The sequence below is a fragment of the Scyliorhinus torazame genome, chromosome 16 (assembly GCF_047496885.1).
Source record: "Scyliorhinus torazame isolate Kashiwa2021f chromosome 16, sScyTor2.1, whole genome shotgun sequence".
Lineage (NCBI taxonomy): Eukaryota > Metazoa > Chordata > Chondrichthyes > Carcharhiniformes > Scyliorhinidae > Scyliorhinus > Scyliorhinus torazame.
Genome location: NC_092722.1, coordinates 96,135,152 through 96,157,805, shown reverse-complemented (window position 1 = coordinate 96,157,805; position 22,654 = coordinate 96,135,152). Strand labels below are relative to the sequence as shown.

Here is a 22,654-nt window from a genome sequence, read left to right as displayed (position 1 = left end):
ACTGGTCAGAGATGGTATCACAGCTATGATTAAGGAGGGCACGATGGAGTATTCGAGCACTGAGGCAATATGGGTAGAGCTAAGAAATAGGAAGGATGCAGTAACATTGTTGGAACTTTACTACAGGCCTCCCAAAAGCGAGCGTGAAGTAGAGGTATAAATAAACAGATTATAGAAAAATGTAGGAGCAATAGGGTGGTCATGATGGGAGATTTTAACTTCCCCAGCATTGAATGGGACTCATGTAGTGTTGGAGGCGTAGATGGAGCAGAATTTGTAAGGAGCATCCAGGAGAGTTTTTAGAGCAGTATGTAAATAGTCCAACTCTAGAAGGGGCCATATTGGACCTGGTATTGGGGAATGATCCCGGCCTGGTAGTTGAAGTTTCAGTCGATGATTACTTTGGGAATAGCGATCACAATTCCGTAAGTTTTAGAATACTCATGGACAAAGACGAGAGTGGTCCTAAAGAAAGAGTGCTAAATTGGGGAAAGGCCAAGTATAACAAAATTCAGCAGGAGCTAGGGATATTGGGTATTCTAAAAGGCATTAAGGTGGACGAGTCCCAAGGTGTGGATGGGATCTCTCCCAGGTTACTGAGGGAAACGAGGGAAGAAATAACTGGGGCCTTAACAGATATCTTTGCAGCATCCTTGAGCACGGGTGAGGTCCCGGAAGACTGGAGAATTGCTAATGTTGTCCCTTTGTTTAAGAAAGGTAGCAGGGATAATCCAGGGAATTATAGACCTGTGAGCTTGACGTCAGTGGTAGGCAAACTGTTAGAGAAGATACTGAGGGATAGGATCTATTCACATTTGGAAGAAAATAGACTTATCAGTGATAGGCAGCATGGTTTTTAGAACATAGAACATTACAGCGCAGTACAGGCCCTTCGGCCCTCAATGTTGCGCCGACCTGTGAAACCACTCTAAAGCCCATCTACACTATTCCCTTATCGTCCATATGTCTATCCAATGACCATTTGAATGACCTTAGTGTTGGCGAGTCCGCTACTGTTGCAGGCAGGGCATTCCACGCTCATACTACTCTCTTACTAAAGAACCTACCTCTGACATCTGTCTTATATCTATCTCCCCTCAACTTAATGCTCGGTCCCCTCGTGCTAGACATCACCATCCGAGGAAGAAGGCTCTCACTGTCCACCCTATCCAATCCTCTGATCATCTTGTATGCCTCAATTAAGTCACCTCTTAACCTTCTTCTCTCTAACGAAAACAGTCTCAAGTCCCTCAGCCTTTCCTCATAAGATCTTCCCTCCATACCAGGCAACATTCTGGTAAATCTCCTCTGCATCCTTTCCAATGCTTCCACATCCTTCCTACAATGCGGCGACCAGAATTGCACGCAATACTCCAAAATGCGGCCGCACCAGAGTTTTGTACAGCTGCAACATGACATTATGGCTCCGAAACTTAATCCCTCTACCAATAAAAGCTAACACACTGTATGCCTTCTTAACAACCCTCTCAACCTAGGTGGCAACTTTCAGAAATCTGTGTACAGGGACACCGAGATCTCTCTGCTCATCCACACTGCCAAGAATCTTACCATTAGCCCAGTACTCTGTCTTCCTGTTATTCCTTCCAAAATGAATCACTTCACACTTTTCTGCATTAAACTCCATTTGCCACCTCTCAGCCCAGCGCTGCAGCTTATCTATGTCCCTCTGTAACTTGTAACATCCTTCCGCACTGTCCACAACTCCACCGACTTTAGTGTCATCTGCAAATTTACTCACCCATCCTTCTACACCCTCCTCCAGGTCATTTATAAAAATGACAAACAGCAGTGGCCCCAAAACAGATCCTTGTGGTACACCACTAGTAACTGGACTCCAGTCAGAACATTTCCCATAAACCACCACCCTTTGTCTTCTTCCAGCTAGCCAATTTCTGATCCGAACAGCTAAATCACCCTGAATCCCATGCCTCCGTATTTTCTGCAGTAGCCTACCGTGGGGAACCTTATCAAACGCTTTACTGAAATCCATATACACCACATCAACTGCTTTACCCTCATCCACCTGTTTGGTCACCTTCTCAAAGAACTCAATAAGGTTTGAGAGGCACGACCTACCCTTCACAAAACCGTGTTGACTATCTCTAATCAAATTATTCCTATCCAGATGATTATACATCCTATCTCTTATAAACCTTTCCAAGATTTTGCCCACAACAGAAGTAAGGCTCACTGGTCTATAGTTACCGGGGTTGTCTCTACTCCCCTTCTTGAACAAGGGGACAACATTTGCTATCCTCCAGTCTTCTGGCACTATTCCTGTAGACAAAGATGACTAAATGATCAAAGCCAAAGGCTCAGCAATCTCCTCCCCAGCTTCCCAGATATCCTAGGATAAATCCCATCTGGCCCAGGGGACTTACCTATTTTCACTCTTTCCAGAACTGCTAACACCTCCTCCTTATGAACCTCAAGCCCTTCTAGTCTAGTAGCCTGAATCTCAGTATTCTCCTCGACAATATTGTCTTTTTCCTGTGTGAATACTGATGAAAAATATTCATTTAGCACCTCTCTTGTCTCCTCGGACTCCAACCACAACTTCCCACTACTGTCCTTGACTGGCCCTACTCTTACCCTAGTCATTTGTTTATTCCTGACATATTCATAGAAAGCTTTAGGGTTATCCTTGATCCTACCTGCCAAAGATGTCTCATGTCCCCTCCTGGCTCTTCTTAGCTCTCTCTTTAGGTCCTTCCTAGCTAACCTGTAACTCTCGAGCACCCTAACTGAATCTTCATGTCTCATCTTTACATAAGCCTCCTTCTTCCTCTTGACATGTGTTTCGACTGCTTTAGTAAACCACGGTTCCCTTGCTCGACCACTTCCTCCCTGCCTGACAGGTTCATACTTATCAAGGACACGCAGTAGCTGTTCCTTGAACAAGTGCCACATTTCCATTGTGCCCATCCCCTGCAGTTTTCCTCTCCATCCTAAGTCTTGCCTCATCGCATCATAATTGCCTTTCCCCCAGATATAACTCTTGCCCTGCGGTATATACCTATCCCTTTCCATCACTAAAGTAAACGTAATCGAATTGTGGTCACTATCACCAAAGTGCTCACCTACCTCCAAATCTAACACCTGTCCTGGTTCATTACCCAGTAGTAAATCCAATATGGCCTCGCCTCTCATTGGCCTATCTACATACTGTGTCAGGAAACCCTCCTGCACACATTGGACAAAAACGGACCTATCTAAAGTACTCGAACTATAGCGTTTCCAGTCAATATTTGGGAAGTTAAAGTCCCCCATAACAACTTGGAGTTTCAGCGGGAGCGGAGTGCAGGGGCTGCCGGTGGGTGAGTATTTAAGTTAAAAATAACTTACCTTGCAGGGGCAGCACTTGGAGTTTCAGCGGGAGCGGAGTGCAGAGGCAGCTGGTGGGTGAGTATTTTAGGTTTGAAATACCTGGTCCCGTTTCTGTTTTGTTCCTCTTTGCTGTTGTATTTTTAAAAAATTTTATTTTTTAAGGCGGGAACCGGAAGTTCGACCCGCGGACTTCTGGGAAGGTTTCCCCCCCTCCCCTCACCAATAAATTCTGGTGGATGGGAAACACGAGACACTACACGTGTAGTGTCTCCCACCCGCCCTCCTCCTCTAACCTAATAATAAAACCCATTGATGTGAGGTAAGTACCATATTATATTATTATTATTATTTTTTTTTAAAAATGTATTTGTTAGCCAGATCTTGGTTGAAAGTTAGCGGGATGGCAGGGAAGGGAGTGCAATGTTCCTCCTGCAGGATGTTTGAGGTGAGGGATGCCGTTAGTGTCCCTGCTGATTTTACCTGCAGGAAGTGCTGCCATCTCCAGCTCCTCCAAGACCGAGTTAGGGAACTGGAGCTGGAGTTGGAAGAACTTTGGATCATTCGGGAGGCAGAGGGGGTCATAGATAGCAGCTTCAGGGAATTAGTTACACCAAAGATTGGAGATAGATGGGTAACTGTAAGAGGGACTGGGAAGAAGCAGTCAGTGCAGGGATCCCCTGCGGTCGTTCCCCTGAGAAACAAGTATACCGCTTTGGATACTTGTGGGGGGGACGAAGCCATGGGGTATGGGCCTCTGGCACGGTGTCTGTCCCTGTTGCTCAGAAGGGAAGGGGGAGGAGGAGCAGAGCATTAGTAATTGGGGACTCGATAGTCAGGGGCACAGATAGGAGATTTTGTGGGAGCGAGAGAGACTCACGTTGGGTATGTTGCCTCCCAGGTGTAAGGGTACGTGATGTCTCGGATCGTGTTTTCCGGGTCCTTAAGGGGGAGGGGGAGCAGCCCCAAGTCGTGGTCCACATTGGCACTAACGACATAGGTAGGAAAGGGGACAAGGATGTCAGGCAGGCTTTCAGGGAGCTAGGATGGAAGCTCAGAACTAGAACAAACAGAGTTGTTATCTCTGGGTTGTTGCCCGTGCCGCGTGATAATGAGATGAGGAATAGGGAGAGAGAGCAATTAAACACGTGGCTACAGGGATGGTGCAGGCGGGAGGGATTCAGATTTCTGGATAACTGGGGCTCTTTCTGGGGAAGGTGGGACCTCTACAGACAGGATGGTCTACATCTGAACCTGAGGGGCACAAATATCCTGGGGGGGAGATTTGTTAGTGTTCTTTGGGGGGGTTTAAACTAATGCAGTAGGGGCATGGGAACCTGGATTGTAGTTTTAGGGTAAGGGAGAATGAGAGTATAGAGGACAGGAGCACAGATTTGACGTCGCAGGAGGGGGCCAGTGTTCAGGTAGGTGGTTTGAAGTGTGTCTACCTCAATGCCAGGAGTATACGAAATAAGGTAGGGGAACTGGCAGCATGGGTTGGTACCTGGGACTTCGATGTTGTGGCCATTTCGGCGACATGGACAGAGCAGGGACAGGAATGGATGTTGCAGGTTCCGGGGTTTAAGTGTTTTAGTAAGCTCAGAGAAGGAGGCAAAACAGGGGGAGGTGTGGCGCTGCTAGTCAAGAGCAGTATTACGGTGGCGGAGAGGATGCTAGATGGGGACTCATCTTCCGAGGTAGTATGGGCTGAGGTTAGAAACAGGAAAGGAGAGGTCACCCTGTTGGGAGTTTTCTATGGGCCTCCAAATAGTTCTAGGGATGTAGAGGAAAGGATGGCGCGGATGATCCTGGATAAGAGCGAAAGTAACAGGGTAGTTATTATGGGAGACTTTAACTTTCCAAATATTGACTGGAAAAGATATAGTTCGAGTACGTTAGATGGGTCGTTCTTTGTACAATGTGTGCAGGAGGGTTTCCTGACAAAATATGTTGACAGGCCAACAAGAGGCGAGGCCACGTTGGATTTGGTTTTGGGTAATGAACCAGGCCAGGTGTTGGATTTGGAGGTAGGAGAGCACTTTGGGGACAGTGACCACAATTCGGTGACGTTTACGTTAGTGATGGAAAGGGATAAGTATACACCGCAGGGCAAGAGCTATAGCTGGGGGAAGGGCAATTATGATGCCATTAGACGTGACTTGGGGGGGATAGGTTGGAGAAGTAGGCTGCAAGTGTTGGGCACACTGGATAAGTGGAGCTTGTTCAAGGAACAGCTACTGCGTGTTCTTGATAAGTACTTACCGGTCAGGCAGGGAGGAAGGCGTAGAGCGAGGGAACCGTGGTTTACCAAAGAAGTGGAATATCTTGTTAAGAGGAAGAAGGAGGCCTATGTGAAGATGAGGTGTGAAGTTTCAGTTGGGGCGCTTGATAGTTACAAGGTAGCGAGGAAGGATCTAAAGAGAGAGCTAAGACGAGCAAGGAGGGGACATGAGAAGTATTTGGCAGGTAGGATCAAGGAAAACCCAAAAGCTTTCTATAGGTATGTCAGAAATAAGCGAATGGCTAGGGTAAGAGTAGGGCCAGTCAAGGACAGGGATGGGAAGTTGTGTGTGGAGTCTGAAGAGATAGGCGAGATACTAAATGAATATTTTTCGTCAGTATTCCCTCAGGAAAAGGATAATGTTGGAGAGGAAAATGCTGAGACCCAGGCTATTAGAATAGATGGCATTGAGGTACGTAGGGAAGAGGTGTTGGCAATTCTGGACAGGCTGAAAATAGATAAGTCCCCGGGGCCTGATGGGATTTATCCTCGGATTCTCTGGGAGGCCAGGGAAGAGATTGCTGGGCCGTTGGCTTTGATTTTTATGTCATCATTGGCTACAGGAATAGTGCCAGAGGACTGGAGGATAGCAAATGTGGTCCCTTTGTTCAAAAAGGGGAGCAGAGACAACCCCGGCAACTATAGACCGGTGAGCCTCACGTCTGTAGTGGGTAAAATCTTGGAGGGGATTATAAGAGACAAGATTTATAATCATCTAGATAGGAATAATATGATCAGGGATAGTCAGCATGGCTTTGTGAAGGGTAGGTCATGCCTCACAAACCTTATCGAGTTCTTTGAGAAGGTGACTGAACAGGTAGATGAGGGTAGAGCAGTTGATGTGGTGTATATCGTTTGACAAGGTTCCCCACGGTAGGCTATTGCAGAAAATACGGAGGCTGGGGATTGAGGGTGATTTATAGATGTGGATCAGAAATTGGCTAGCTGAAAGAAGACAGAGGGTGGTGGTTGATGGGAAATGTTCAGAATGGAGTTCAGTTACAAGTGGAGTACCACAAGGATCTGTTCTTGGGCCGTTGCTGTTTGTCATTTTTATCAAGGGGCAGAAGGGTGGGTGAGTAAATTTGCAGACGATACTAAAGTCGGTGGTGTTGTCGATAGTGTGGAAGGATGTAGCAGGTTACAGAGGGATATAGATAAGCTGCAGAGCTGGGCTGAGAGGTGGCAAATGGAGTTTAATGTAGAGAAGTGTGAGGTGATTCACTTTGGAAGGAATAACAGGAATGCGGAATATTTGGCTAATGGTAAAGTTCTTGGAAGTGTGGATGAGCAGAGGGATCTAGGTGTCCATGTACATAGATTGCTGAAAGTTGCCACCCAGGTTGATAGGGTTGTGAAGAAGGCCTGTGGAGTGTTGGCCTTTATTGGTAGAGGGATTGAGTTCCGGAGTCAGGAGGTCATGTTGCAGCTGTACAGAACTCTGGTACGGCCGCATTTGGAGTATTGCGTAGTTATAGGAAGGACGTGGAGGCTTTGGAGCGGGTGCAGAGGAGATTTACCAGGATGTTGCCTGGTATGGAGGGAAAACTTATGAGGAAAGGCTGATGGACTTGAGGTTGTTTTCATTGGAGAGAAGAAGGTTAAGAGGAGACTTATCATAGATTATCATAGAATTTACAGTGCAGAAGGAGGCCATTCGGCCCATCGAGTCTGCACCGGCTCTTGGAAAGAGCACCTTACCCAAGGTCAACGTCTCCACCCCATCCCCATAACCCAGTAACCCCACCCAACACTAAGGGCAATTTTGGACACTATGGGCAATTTTGCATGGCCAATCCACCTAACCTGCACATCTTTGGACTGTGGGAGGAAACCGGAGCACCCAGAGGAAACCCACGCACACACGGGGAGGATGTGCAGTCTCCGCACAGACAGTGACCCAAGCTGGAATCGAACCTGGGACCCTGGAGCTGTGAAGCAATTGTGCTATCCACAATGCTACCATGCATACAAAATGATCAGGGGGTTAGATAGGGTGGACAGTGAGAGCCTTCTCCCGCGGATGGAAATGGCTGGCACGAGGGGACATAGCTTTAAACTGAGGGGTAATAGATATAGGACAGAGGTCAGAGGTAGGTTCTTTACGCAAAGTGTAATGAGGCCGTGGAATGCCCTACCTGCTACAGTAGTGAACTCGCCAACATTGAGGGCATTTAAAAGTTTATTGGATAAACATATGGATGATAATGGCATAGAGTAGGTTAGATGGCTTTTGTTTCAGTGCAACATCGTGGGCCGAAGGGCCTGTACTGCGCTGTATCGTTCTATGTTCTATGTTCTATGTTCTAACTACTTTGTTGTTTTCGCTCCTATCCAGAATCATCTTTGCAATCTTTTCCTCTACATCTCTGGAACTTTTCAGAGGCCTATAGAAAACCCATAGCAGGGTTACCTCTCCTTTCCTGTTTCTAACCTCAGCCCAAACTACCTCAGCAGACGAGTCCTCATCAAACGTTCTTTCTGCCACCGTAATACTGTCCTTGACTAACAATGCCACCCCTCCCCCTCTTTTACCACCTTCCCTGAGCTTACTGAAATATCTAAACCCCGGCACCTGCAACAACCATTCCTGTCCCTGCTCTATCCATGTCTCCGAAATGGCCACAACATCGAAGTCCCAGGTACCAACCCATGCCGCAAGTTCACCCACCTTATTCCGGATGCTCCTGGCATTGAAGAAAACACACTTTAAACCACCTTCCTGCCTGCCGGTACACTCCTGCTACTTTGAAACCTTACTCATGACCTCACTACTCTCAACCTCCTGTATACTGGAGCTACAATTCAGGTTCCCAAGCCCCTGCTGAACTAGTTTAAACCCTCCCGAAGAGCATTAGCAAATTTCCCCCCCGGGATATTGGTACCCTCGGTGTAGACCATCCCATTTGTAGAGGTCCCACCGACCCCAGAATGAGCCCCAATTATCCAGAAATCTGAAACCCTCCCTCCTGCACCATCCCTGTAGCCACGTGTTCAACTCCTCTCTCTCCCTATTCCTCGTCTCGCTATCACGTGGCACGGGTAGCAACCCAGAGATAATAACTCTGTTTGTCCTTGAGCTAAGTTTCCACCCTAGCTCCCTGAATTCCTGTCTTACATCCCTATCCCTTTTGCTACTTATGTCGTTGGTACCTATGTGGACCACGACTTGGGGCTGCTCGCCCTGCCCCTTGAGGATCCCGAAAACACGATCCGAGACATCACGCACCCTGGCACCTGGGAGGCAACACACCAACCGCTCTCGTTCCGACAGAATCTCCTATCTATCCCCGTAACTATGGAGTCTCCAATGACTACTGCTCTACTCCTCTCCCCCCTTCCCTTCTGAGCAACAGGGACAGACTCTGTGCCAGAGACCTGTACCCCATGGCTTACCCCTGGCAAGCCCCCCCCCCCCAACAGTATCAGCGGAATACTTGTTACTTAGGGAACGACCACAGGGGATCCCTGTACTGACTGCTTCTTCCCAGCCCCACTTCACTTGAACAGCTAGGGTCTTTTGCTCAGGTACACCTCTATGTTAGGGGTGAGCACACGGACATATGCAAATATCCCCTGCAACAGCCAATCAGCAGCTCCGCTCTACTGCCCTCTGCTGGATGCTTATCATCCCTTGAACAGCTAGGGTGTCTTGCTCAGGTACACCTCTAAGTTAGGGTGAGCACACGGACTATGCACATTTCCCCCACAACAGCCAATCAGCAGCTCCGCTCTACTGCCCTCTGCTGGATGCTTATCTTCACTTGAACAGCTAGGGTCTCTTGCTCAGGTACACCTCTAAGTTAGGGTTTCTTGCTCAGGTACACCTCTAAGTTAGGGTGATCACACGGACGTATGCAAATTTCCCCTGCAACAGCCAATCAGCAGCTCCGCTCCACTGCCCTCTGCTGGAAGGTCATGTCTTACAAACCTAATTCTTTGAGGAAGTGACAACGTTAATTGTTGAGGGAAGGGCTGTAGATGTCATATACATGGACTTCAGTAATTCGTTTGATAAAGTTTCCCATGGCATGTTGATGGAAAAAGTGAAGTCGTATGGGGTTCAGGGTGTACTAGCTTGATGGATAAAGAACTGGCTGGGCAACAGGAGACAGAGAGGAGTGGTGGAAGGGAGTGTCTCAAAATGGAGATAGGTGACTAGTGGTGTTCCACAGGGATCCGTGCTCGGACCACTGTTGTTTGTGATATGCATAAATGGTCTGGACGAAGGGAGAGGTGGCCTGATTAGCAAGTTTGCAGATGATACTAAGATTGGTGGAGTTGCAGATAGCGAGGAGTTCTGTCAAAGAATACAGCAAAATATAAATAGATTGGAGTGTTGGGCAGAGAAATGGCAGATGGAGTTCAATCCAGGCAAATGCGAGGTGATGCATTTTGGAAGATCTAATTCAAGAGCGGACTGTACGGTCAATGGAAGAGTCCTGGGGAAAATTGATGTACAGAGAGATCTGGGAGTTCAGGTCCATTGTACCCTGAAGGTGGCAATGCAGGTCAATAGAGTGGTCAAGAAGGCATACAGCATGCTAGCCTTCATCGGACGGGGTATTGAGTACAAGAGTCGGCAGGTCATGTTACAGTTGTATAGGACTTTGATTAGGCCACATTTGGAATACTGCGTGTAGTTCTGGTCGCCACATTACCAGAAGGATGTGGATGCATTTGAGAGGGTGCAGAGGAGGTTCACCAGGATGTTGCCTGGTATGGAGGGTGCTAGCTATGAAGAAAGGTTGAGTAGATTAGGATTATTTTCGTTGGAAAGACGGAGGTTGAGGGGGGACCTGATTGAGGTCTACAAAATTATGAGAGCTATGGACAGGGTGGATAGCAACAAGCTTTTTCCAAGAGTGGGGGTGTCAATTACAAGGGGTCACAATTTTAAGGTGAGAGGGGGAAAGTTTAAGGGAGATGTGCGTAGAAAGTTCTTTACGCAGAGGGTGGTGGGTGCCTGGAATGCTTTCCCAGCGGAGGTGGTAGAGGCGGGCACAATAGCATCATTTAAGATGCATCTTGACAGAAAAATGAACGGGCGGGGAACAGAGGGAAGTAGATCCTTGGAAAATAGGTGACGGGTTTAGATAAAGAATCTGGATCGGCGCAGGCTGGGAGGGCCGAAGGGCCAGTTCCTGTGCTGTAATTTTCTTTGTTCTTCTTTGTTTATAATAGCTGTATCACACCTGGGGAACAAGCCGCGTGCTTGGAAAAGCAACAAATACATTAAAGGGGGAGGTTGGTTGAACTCCATGATACATTTTGGGGTTCTGAAAATGCCTCACCCATAACACTGGGCTTCACACAATGTCTAACATGGGCGCACGGTGGCACAGTGGTTAGCAGTGCTGCCTCACAGCTCCAGGGTCCCGGGTTCAATTCCGGGCTCAGGTGGTGTCTGTGTGGAGTTTGCACTTTCTCCCCGTGTCTGCGTGGGTTTCCTCTGGGTGCTCCGGTTTCCTCCCACAGTCCAAAGATGTGCAGGTTCGGTGGATTGGCCATGATAGATTGCCCTTAGTGTCCAAACTAGTGTTGTAGGGGATTCTATTATCAGGGGGATAGATAGTATCCTTTGTGAGCAGGATAAAGAGTCCCGCATGGTATGTTGCCTGCCCGGTTCTAGGGTGTGGGACATCTCTGACCGGCTTGAAAGGATACTGGAGAGGGAGGGGGAGGATCCAGTTGTTGTGGTCCATGTCGGTACCAACAACATAGGCAAGTCTAGGAAAGAGGACTTGTTTAGAGATTATAAAGAGCTAGGATTCAAATTAAAAAACAGGTCCTCAAGGGTCATAATCTCCGGATTACTGCCCGAGCCCCGTGCAAATTGGCATAGGGAGGCAAGAATAAGGGAAGTTAACACGTGGCTGAAAGAGTGGTGTGGGAATGAGGGGTTACTTTTCATGGGACACTGGCATCAGTTTTGGGACAGGGGGGACCTATACCGTTGGGATGGTCTCCACCTGAACCGAGCTGGGACCAGTGTTCTGGCGAAAAGAGTAAATAGGGTGGTCAATAGGACTTTAAACTAAAGATTGGGGGAAGATTGGTCAGGGAACCAAGAGGTGAAGTAATCAGTGGGAAGCGTAGCTGCTTAGGAATACAAAAAAGCACAAAAAGACAGAACTCAGGAGAGGTTACAATAGTCCCCATCCCACAAAATATGACACAGTGTATGGAAAGGCTCAGTAAACCAAGGTCCACCACACTAAGAAAACAAAAAGGGACGGTCAATAGAGAATTAAAGGTGCTATATTTAAATGCGTGCAGTGTACGGAACAAGGTAGATGAGCTTGTGGCCCAGATTGTGACTGGCAGGTATGATGTGGTAGGCACCACAGAGACGTGGTTGCAGGGGGTTCAGGACTGGCATTTAAACATCCAGGGATTCACAACCTAGCGAAAAGACAGAGTGGTAGGCAGAGGGGGCGGGGTTGCCTTGTTAATTAGGAATGAAATTAAATCAATAGCACTAAACGACATGGGGTCGGATGATGTGGAGTCTGTGTGGGTACAGTTGAGGAACCACAAAGGCAAAAAAAACATAATGGGAGTTATGTACAGGCCTCCTAACAGTGGTCAGGACCGGGGGCACAAAATGCACCACGAAATAGAAAGTGCATGTCAGAAAGGCAAGGTCACAGTGATCATGGGGACTTTAATATGCAGGTGGACTGGGTAAATAATACTGCCAGTGGACCCAAGGAAAGGGAATTCATTGAATGTTTACAGGAGGGCTTTTTGGAACAGCTTGTGATGGAGCCCACGAGGGGACAGGCCATTCTGGACTTAGTGTTATGTAATGAGCCAGACTTGATTAAAGATCTTAAAGTAAGGGAGCACTTAGGAGGCAGTGATCATAATATGGTCGAATTCAATCTCCAATTTGAAAGAAAGAAGGTAGAATCAGATGTAAAGGTGTTACAGTTAAATAAAGGTAACTACAGGGGCATGAGGGAGGAACTGACGAAAATCGACTGGGAGCAGAGCCTAGTGGGAAAGACAGTAGAACAGCAATGGCAGGAGTTTCTGGGAGTAATTGAGGACACAGTACAGAGGTTCATCCCAAAGAAAAGAAAGGTTATCAGAGGGGGGATTAGGCAGCCATGGCTGACAAAGGAAGTTAGGGAATGCATCAAAGCAAAAGAGAAAGCCTATAATGTGGCAAAGAGTAGTGGGAAGTCAGAAGATTGGGAAGGCTACAAAAACAAACAGAGGATAACAAAGAGAGACATAAGGAAAGATAGGATCAAATTTGAAGGTAGGCTAGCCAGTAACATTAGGAATGATAGTAAAAGTTTCTTTAAATACATTAAAAACAAACGGGAGGCAAAAGTTGACATTGGGCCGCTCCAAAATGACGCTGGTAATTTTGTGATGGGAGACAAGGAAATAGCCGAGGAACTGAATAAATACTTTGCCTCAGTCTTCACAGTAGAAGACATGAGTAATATCCCAACAATTCCGGAGAGTCAGGGGGCAGAGTTGAATATGGTAGCCATCACAAAGGAGAACGTGCTAGAGAAACTAAGAGGTCTAAAAATTGATAAATCTCCGGGCCCAGATGGGCTACATCCTAGAGTTCTAAAGGAGATAGCTGAAGAAATAGTGGAGGCGTTGGTGATGATATTTCAAAAGTCACTGGAGTCAGGGAAAGTACCAGAGGATTGGAAAATCGCTGTTGTAACCCCCCTGGTCAAGAAGGGAACAAGGAAAAAGATGGAAAATTATAGGCCAATTAGCCTAACCTCGGTTGTTGGCAAGATTCTAGAATCCATTGTTAAGGATGAGATTTCTAAATTCTTGGAAGTGCAGGGTCGGATTAGGACAAGTCAGCATGGATTTAGTAAGGGGAGGTCTTGCCTGACAAACCTGTTAGAGTTCTTTGAAGTGATAACAAGTAGGTTAGACCAAGGAGAACCAATGGATGTTATCTATCTTGACTTCCAAAAGGCCTTTGATAAGGTGCCTCACGGGAGACTGCTGAGTAAAATAAGGGCCCATGGTATTCGAGGCAAGGTACTAACATGGATTGACGACTGGCTGTCAGGCAGAAGGCAGAGAATTGGGATAAAAGGTTCTTTTTCAGAATGGCAACCGGTGACGAGGGTTCAGTGTTGGGGCCACAGCTGTTCTCTTTATATATTAACGATCTAGATGACGGGACTGAGGGCATTCTGGCTAAGTTTGCCGATGATACAAAGATAGGTGGAGGGGCAGGTAGTATGGAGGAGGTGGGGAGGCTGCAGAAAGATTTAGACAGTTTAGGAGAGTGGTCCAAGAAATGGCTGATGAAATTCAACGTGGGCAAGTGCGAGGTCTTGCACTTTGGAAAAAAGAATAGAGGCGTGGACTATTTTCTAAACGGTCACAAAATTCATAATGCTGAAGTGCAAAGGGACTTGGGAGTCCTAGTCCAGGATTCTCTAAAGGTAAACTTGCAGGTTGAGTCCGTAATTAAGAAAGCAAATGCAATGTTGTCATTCATCTCAAGAGGCTTGGAATATAAAAGCAGGGATGTATTTCTGAAGCTTTATAAAGCATTAATTAGGCCCCATTTAGAATACTGTGAGCAATTTTGGACCCCACACCTCAGGAAGGACATACTGGAACTGGAGCGGGTCCAGCGGAGATTCACACGGATGATCCCAGGAATGGTAGGCCTAACATACGATGAACGTCTGAGGATCCTGGGATTATATTCATTGGAGTTTAGGAGGTTGAGGGGAGATCTAATAGAAACTTACAAGATAATGAATGGCTTAGATAGGGTGGATGTAGGGAAGTTGTTTCCATTAGCAGGGGAGACTAGGACCCGGGGGCACAGCCTTAGAATAAAAGGGAGTCACTTTAGAACAGAAATTAGGAGAAATTTCTTCAGCCAGAGAGTGGTGGGTCTGTGGAATTCATTGCCACAGAGGGCGGTGGAGGCCGGGACGTTGAGTGTCTTTAAGACAGACGTTGATAAATTCTTGATTTCTCGAGGAATTAAGGGCTATGGAGAGAGAGTGGGTAAATGGAGTTGAAATCAGCCATGATTGAATGGTGGAGTGGACTCGATGGGCCGAATGGCCTTACTTCCACTCCTATGTCTTATGGTCTTATGGGGTTACTGGGTTACAGGAGATAATAATAATAATAATCTTTATTATTATCACATGTAGGCTTACACTGCAATGACGTTACTGCGAAAATCCCTTAGTTGCCACACTCCGACGCCTGTTCGGGTACGCTGAGGGAGAATTCAGAATGTCCAATCCACCTAACAATAGGTCCTTCAAGACTTGTGGGAGGAAACCGTAGATCCCGGAGGAACCAACGCAGACACGGGGAGAATGTGCAGACTCTGCCCAGACAGTGACTCAAATGGGAATCGAACCCGAGACCCTGGATAGCGTGGAGGCATGGGTTTAAGTGGGGTGCCCTTGCCAAGGGCCGGTGCAGACTTGATGGGCCGAATGGCCACCTTCTGTACCGTTAATTCTGTTTCCATGAACAAAGTAACCTATCCTGATGACATACTCCACATCCTCCCAAGGGAAGGATATCAAAGGGTACCTGCCATCCACAAGCCAGCAAGTGTGAGTGCCTTCAGGAGAGGAGGGAGAAACTGGCATTAAAAAATGCAATGCTCTCTATTAACTTACTTTTGTTTTCCACTATTTATTGAATTGAAGTCCACCAATTTGTCAAAGGTAGTTCTGATGTTATCTAAGCATCCATTATCACCAAACCCTCCCCACTCGGTGTTGATGCACATCCTCTTTTCATTTCCCTTCACTGTTTCTATGTTCTTCATTTCTTCCATGTAGCAGAGGTTGGTGCCAGTTCCTGTTTTACAAGTGAACCAAAGAAGAATTTAATAAATTGTACACAAAAAGTTCTCTTTCTCTCCCTTTCCCACCTTCATCTGCTGAAGATGCTGAATTTAGGATATGGATCCCAGCAGTCAAGGAGCCTGTTCTCCAAGAGTTGTTCGATACAGAATTGGAAAATAATGTCACAACTGTGACAAGTTATTGATTTCTATTGGACGATACTAAAAACACAAGAATGCAAGAAATAGGAGCAGGTGTAGATAGCACATGGAACAGTACAGCACAGGCCCTTCAGCTCACAATGTTATGCTGACCATTTATCCTAATCTAAGATCAAACTAACCTACACACCTTCAATTTACTGCTGTCCATGTGCCCGTCGAAGAGTCATATAAATGTTCCTAATGACTCTGACTCCACCACCTCTGCTGGCAGTGCATTCCACACACCCACCACTCTGTGTAAAGAACCTACCTCTGACATCTCCCCGATACCTTCCTCCACCTTAAAATTATGTCCCCTCGTGACAGCCATTTCCATCCTGAGGAAAAGTCTCTGGCTATCCACTTTATCCATGCCTCTCGTCACCTTGCACACCTCTATCAAGTCACCTCTCTGCCTTCTTCGCTCCAGTGAGAAAAGCCCCATCTCCCTCAACCTTTCTTCATAAGACATGCCCTCCAGTCCAGGAAGCATCCTGGTAAATCTCCTCTGTACTCTCTCCAAAGCATCCACATCCTTCCTATAATAAGGCGACCAGAGCTGGACACAATATTCCAATTGTGGTCTAACTAGGGTTTTATAAAGCTGCAACAACATCTCGCGACTCTTGAACTTAATCCCCCTGTTAATGAAAGCCAACACACCATACACCTTCTTAATAACCCTATCAACCTGGGTGGCAACTTTGAGGGATCTATGTAGGTGGACCCCAAGATCCCTCTGTTCCTCCACACTTCCAAGAATCCTGCCTTTAACCCTGTATTCAGCATTCAAATTCGACCTTCCAAAATGAATCACTTCACATTTATTTAGGTTGAACTCCATCTGCCACTTCTCAGCCCAGCTCTGCATCCTGTCAATGTCCTGTTGTAACCTGCAACAACCCTCAACACCAACTACAACTCCCCCAACCTTCGTGACATCAGCAAACTTACTAACCCACCCTTCCACTTCCTCATCCAAGTTATTTATAAAAACCACAAAGAGCAGAGATCCCAGAACAGATCCTGTGGGACACCACTGGTCACCGACTTCCAGGCAGAATACTTTCCATCCACTACAACTCGCTGTCTTCTTTCGGCCAGCCACTTCTGTATCCAGACAGCCAAATTTCCCTGTATCCCATGCCCCCTAACTTGCTGAATGAGTCTACCATGGGGAACCTTATCAAATACCTTACTGAAATCCATATACACCACATGCACTGCCCGACCTTCAGCAATGTGTCTCGTCACATCCTCAAAGAATTTAATGAGGCTTCTGAGACTGCCCCTCACAAAGCCTATCTTTAATCAAACTATGTTTTTCTAAATAATCATAAATCCTATCTCTCAGAATCCTTTCCAATATTTTGCTCACAACAGACGTAAGACTGATGGGTCTGTAATTCCCAGGGATTTCCCTATTCCCTTTCTTGAACAGGGGAACAACATTCGCCGACCTCCAATCATTCGGTACTACTCCAGTGGAGACAATAGTCAATAGAACATTACAGCGTAGTACAGGCTCTTCGGCCCTCGATGTTGCACTGACCTGTGAAACCAATCTAAAGCCCATCTACACTATTCCATTATCATCCATATGTTTATCCAATGACCATTTATTTAAATTCATAATGTTGGCGAGACCACTACTGTTGCAGGCAGGGCATTCCACACTCTTACTACTCTCTGAGTAAAGAACCTACCTCTGACATCTGTCCAATATCGATCTCCCCTCAATTTAAAGCTATGTCCCCTCACGCTAGCCATCACCAGAGGAAAAAGGCTCTCACTGTCCACCCTATCTAATCCTCTGATCATCTTATATGCCTCTAGTAAGTCACCTCTTAACCTTCGTCTCCCTAACGAAAACAGCCTCGAGTCCCACAGCCTTTCCTCATCGGCCTCGGAGGGAATTTTAATTGCACCCTACAGGACAAGGACCATGGTGGAGTCCAGCGCAGCTCACCGGCGGTGGTGAAGTTGAGGGACCTGGTTAGGTCATTCGACTTGGTGGACGTCTGGCGGACTCTCCATCCTGAATTGCGTGTGATGATCACTGACCCTGAAAACCCTGATCACTCACTCTGAAAACCCTGATCACTCACTCTGAAAACCCTGATCACTCACTCTGAAAACCCTGACCATTCACTCTGAAAACCCTGATCATTCACTCTGAAAACACTGATCACTGACTCTGAAACCCCTGATCACTCACCCTGAAAACCCTGATCACTCACTCTGAAATCGCTGATCATTCGCTCTGAAAACCCTGACAACTCAGTCTGAAAACCCTGATCATTCACTCTAAAACCCTGATCATTCACTCTGAAAACCCTGACCATTCACTCTAAAACCCTGATCACTCACTCTGAAACCCCTGTTCATTCACTCTGAAAACCCTGATCATTCACTCTGAAAACCCTGATCACTCACTCTGAAATCGCTGATCATTCGCTCTGAAAACCCTGACAACTCAGTCTGAAAACCCTGATCATTCACTCTGAAAACCCTGATCATTCACTCTGAAAACCCTGATCACTCACTCTGAAAACGCTGATCACTCACTCTGAAAACGGTGATCACTCACTGTGAAAAACCTGATCACTGACTCTGAAAACCCTGTTCATTCACCGTGAAAACCCTGATCATTCACTCTGAAAACCCAGATCACTCACTCTGAAAACACTGATCACTGACCCTGAAAACCCTGTTCATTCACCGTGAAAGCCCTGATCATTCACTCTGAAAACCCTGATCATTCACTCTGAAAATCCTGATCACTCACTCTGAAAACACTGATCACTGACCCTGAAAACACTGATCACTGACCCTGAAAACCCTGTTCATTCACCGTGAAAGCCCTGATCATTCACTCTGAAAACCCTGATCACTCACTCTGAAAACCCAGATCACTCACTCTGAAAACACTGATCACTGACCCTGAAAACCCTGTTCATTCACCGTGAAAGCCCTGATCATTCACTCTGAAAACCCTGATCATTCACTCTGAAAATCCTGATCACTCACTCTGAAAACACTGATCACTGACCCTGAAAACACTGATCACTGACCCTGAAAATCCTGTTCATTCACCGTGAAAACCCTGATCATTCACTCTGAAAACCCTGATCATTCACTCTGAAAACCCTGATCACTCACTCTGAAAACCCTGATCACTCACTCTGAAAACCCTGACCATTCACTCTGAAAACACTGATCACTGACTCTGAAACCCCTGATCACTCACTCTGAAATCGCTGATCACTCACTCTGAAAACCCTGATCACTCACTCTGAAAACCCTGACCATTCACTCTGAAAACACTGATCACTGACTCTGAAACCCCTGATCACTCACTCTGAAATCGCTGATCATTCGCTCTGAAAACCCTGACAACTCAGTCTGAAAACCCTGATCATTCACTCTAAAACCCCTGATCACTCACTCTGAAAACCCTGATCACTCACTCTGAAAACCCTGATCATTCACTCTGAAAACCCTGACCATTCACTCTAAAACCCTGATCACTCACTCTGAAACCCCTGTTCATTCACTCTGAAAACCCTGATCATTCACTCTGAAAACCCTGATCACTCACTCTGAAATCGCTGATCATTCGCTCTGAAAACCCTGACAACTCACTCTGAAAACCCTGATCATTCACTCTGAAAACCCTGATCACTCACTCTGAAAACCCTGACCATTCACTCTAAAACCCCTGATCACTCAATCTGAAAACCCTGATCACTCACTCTGAAAACCCTGACCATTCACTCTGAAAACGCTGATCACTCACTGTGAAAAACCTGATCACTGACTCTGAAAACCCTGTTCATTCACCGTGAAAACCCTGATCATTCACTCTGAAAACCCAGACCACTCACTCTGAAAACACTGATCACTGACCCTGAAAACCCTGTTCATTCACCGTGAAAACCCTGATCATTCACTCTGAAAACCCTGATCATTCACTCTGAAAACCCTGATCATTCACTCTGAAAATCCTGATCACTCACTCTGAAAACTCTGATCATTCACTCTGAAAACACTGATCACTCACTCTGAAAACCCTGATCATTCACTCTGAAAACCCTGATCACTCACTCTGAAAACCCTGATCATTCACTCGAAAACCCTGATCACTCACCCTGAAAACACAGATCACTCACTCTGAAAACCCTGATTACTCACTCTGAAAACCCTGAACATTCACTCTGAAAACCCTGATCATTCACCCTGAAAACCCTGATCATTCACTCTGAAAACTCTGATCATTCACTCTGAAAACACTGATCACTCACTCTGAAACCCCTGATCATTCACTCTGAAAACCCTGTTCATTCACTCTAAAACCCCTGATCACTCACTCTGAAAACCCTGATCACTCACTCTGAAAACCCTGTTCATTCACTCTGAAAACCCTGATCATTCACCCTGAAAACCCTGATCATTCACTCTGAAAATCCTGATCACTCACTCTGAAAACTCTGATCATTCACTCTGAAAACACTGATCACTCACCCTGAAAACCCTGATCACTCACTCTGAAAACCCTGTTCATTCACTCTGAAAACCCTGATCATTCACCCTGAAAACCCTGATCATTCACTCTGAAAACACTGATCACTCACCCTGAAAACCCTGATCACTCAATCTGAAAACCCTGATTACTCACTCTGAAAACCCTGAACATTCACTCTAAAACCCCTGATCACTCACTCTGAAAACCCTGATCACTCACTCTGAAAACCCTGTTCATTCACTCTGAAAACCCTGATCATTCACCCTGAAAACCCTGATCACTCACTCTGAAAGCTCTGATCACTCTCTCTGAAAACCCTGTTCATTCACTCTGAAAACCCTGTTCATTCACTCGAAAACCCTGATCACTCACTCTGAAAACCCTGTTCATTCACTCTGAAAACCCTGATCATTCACCCTGAAAACCCTGATCATTCACTCTAAAACCCCTGATCACTCACTCTGAAAACCCTGATCACTCACTCTGAAAACCCTGTTCATTCACTCTGAAAACCCTGATCATTCACCCTGAAAACCCTGATCACTCACTCTGAAAGCTCTGATCACTCTCTCTGAAAACCCTGTTCATTCACTCTGAAAACCCTGTTCATTCACTCGAAAACCCTGATCACTCACTCTGAAAACCCTGATTACTCACTCTGAAAACCCTGAACATTCACTCTAAAACCCCTGATCACTCACTCTGAAACCCCTGATCATTCACCCTGAAAACCCTGATCATTCACTCTGAAAACCCTGATCATTCACTCTGAAACCCCTGATCACTCAATCTGAAACCCTGATCATTCACTCGAAAACCCCTGATCACTCACTCTGAAAACCCTGATCACTCACTCTGAAAACCCTGATTACTCACTCTGAAACCCCTGATCACTCAATCTGAAACCCTGATCATTCACTCTGAAAACCCTGATCATTCACACTGAAAACCCTGATCACTCACTCTGAAAACCCTGATTACTCACTCTGAAACCCCTGATCACTCAATCTGAAACCCTGATCATTCACTCTGAAAACCCTGATCATTCACACTGAAAACCCTGATCACTCACTCTGAAAACCCTGATCACTCACTCTGAAAACCCTGATCACTCACTCTGAAACCCCTGATCACTCAATCTGAAACCCTGATCATTCACTCTGAAAACCCTGATTATTCACACTGAAAACCCTGATCACTCACTCTGAAACCCCTGATCACTCACTCTGAAAACCCTGATCATTCACTCGAAAACCCCTGATCACTCACTCTGAAAACCCTGATCATTCACTCTGAAAACCCTGATCACTCACTCTGAAAACCCTGATTACTCACTCTGAAAACCCTGATCATTCACTCGAAAACCCCTGATCACTCACTCTGAAAACCCTGATCACTCACTCTGAAAACACTGATCACTGACCCTGAAAACCCTGATCATTCACTCTGAAAACCCTGATCACTCACTCTGAAAACACTGATCACTCACTCTGAAAACACTGATCACTCAATCTGAAAACACTGATCATTCACTCTGAAAACACTGATCACTCAATCTGAAAACCCTGATCACTCAATCTGAAAACTCTGATCATTCACTCTGAAAACCCTGATCACTCACTCTGAAAACTCTGATCACTCACTCTGAAAACCCTGATCACTCACTCTGAAAACTCTGATCATTCACTCTGAAAACCCTGATCATTCACTCTGAAAACACTGATCACTCACTCTGAAAACCCTGATCACTCACTCTGAAAACACTGATCACTCAATCTGAAAACCCTGATCACTCACTCTGAAAACCCTGATCACTCACTCTGAAAACACTGATCACTCACTCTGAAAACCCTGATCACTCACTCTGAAAACACTGATCACTCAATCTGAAAACCCTGATCACTCAATCTGAAAACCCTGATCACTCACTCTGAAAACTCTGATCATTCACTCTGAAAACCCTGATCACTCACTCTGAAAACACTGATCACTCACTCTGAAAACCCTGATCACTCACTCTGAAAACACTGATCACTCAATCTGAAAACCCTGATCACTCAATCTGAAAACTCTGATCATTCACTCTGAAAACCCTGATCACTCACTCTGAAAACTCTGATCATTCACTCTGAAAACCCTGATCATTCACTCTGAAAACACTGATCACTGACCCTGAAAACCCTGATCATTCACTCTGAAAACCCTGATCACTCACTCTGAAAACTCTGATCATTCACTCTGAAAACCCTGATCACTCACTCTGAAAACACTGATCACTCACTCTGAAAACCCTGATCACTCAATCTGAAAACTCTGATCATTCACTCTGAAAACCCTGATCACTCACTCTGAAAACTCTGATCACTCACTCTGAAAACCCTGATCACTCACTCTGAAAACTCTGATCATTCACTCTGAAAACCCTGTCTCATTCACTCTGAAAACCCTGATCACTCACTCTGAAAACACTGAT

The 22,654-nt window shown here is 46.0% G+C and overlaps 1 protein-coding gene across 2 annotated transcripts in view; it reads right to left on the bottom strand.

Moving 5' to 3' along the window:
* LOC140392956 (hexokinase-1-like) overlaps positions 1–22,654 on the bottom strand; it is a 1,204,152-nt gene that overhangs the window by 66,827 nt on the left and 1,114,671 nt on the right. For both annotated transcript variants that reach the window (XM_072478765.1, XM_072478766.1), the window contains one exon: positions 15,283–15,466. In XM_072478765.1, the coding sequence (XP_072334866.1) occupies positions 15,283–15,466 (184 nt within the window). The remainder of the gene's footprint in view (positions 1–15,282; positions 15,467–22,654) is intronic.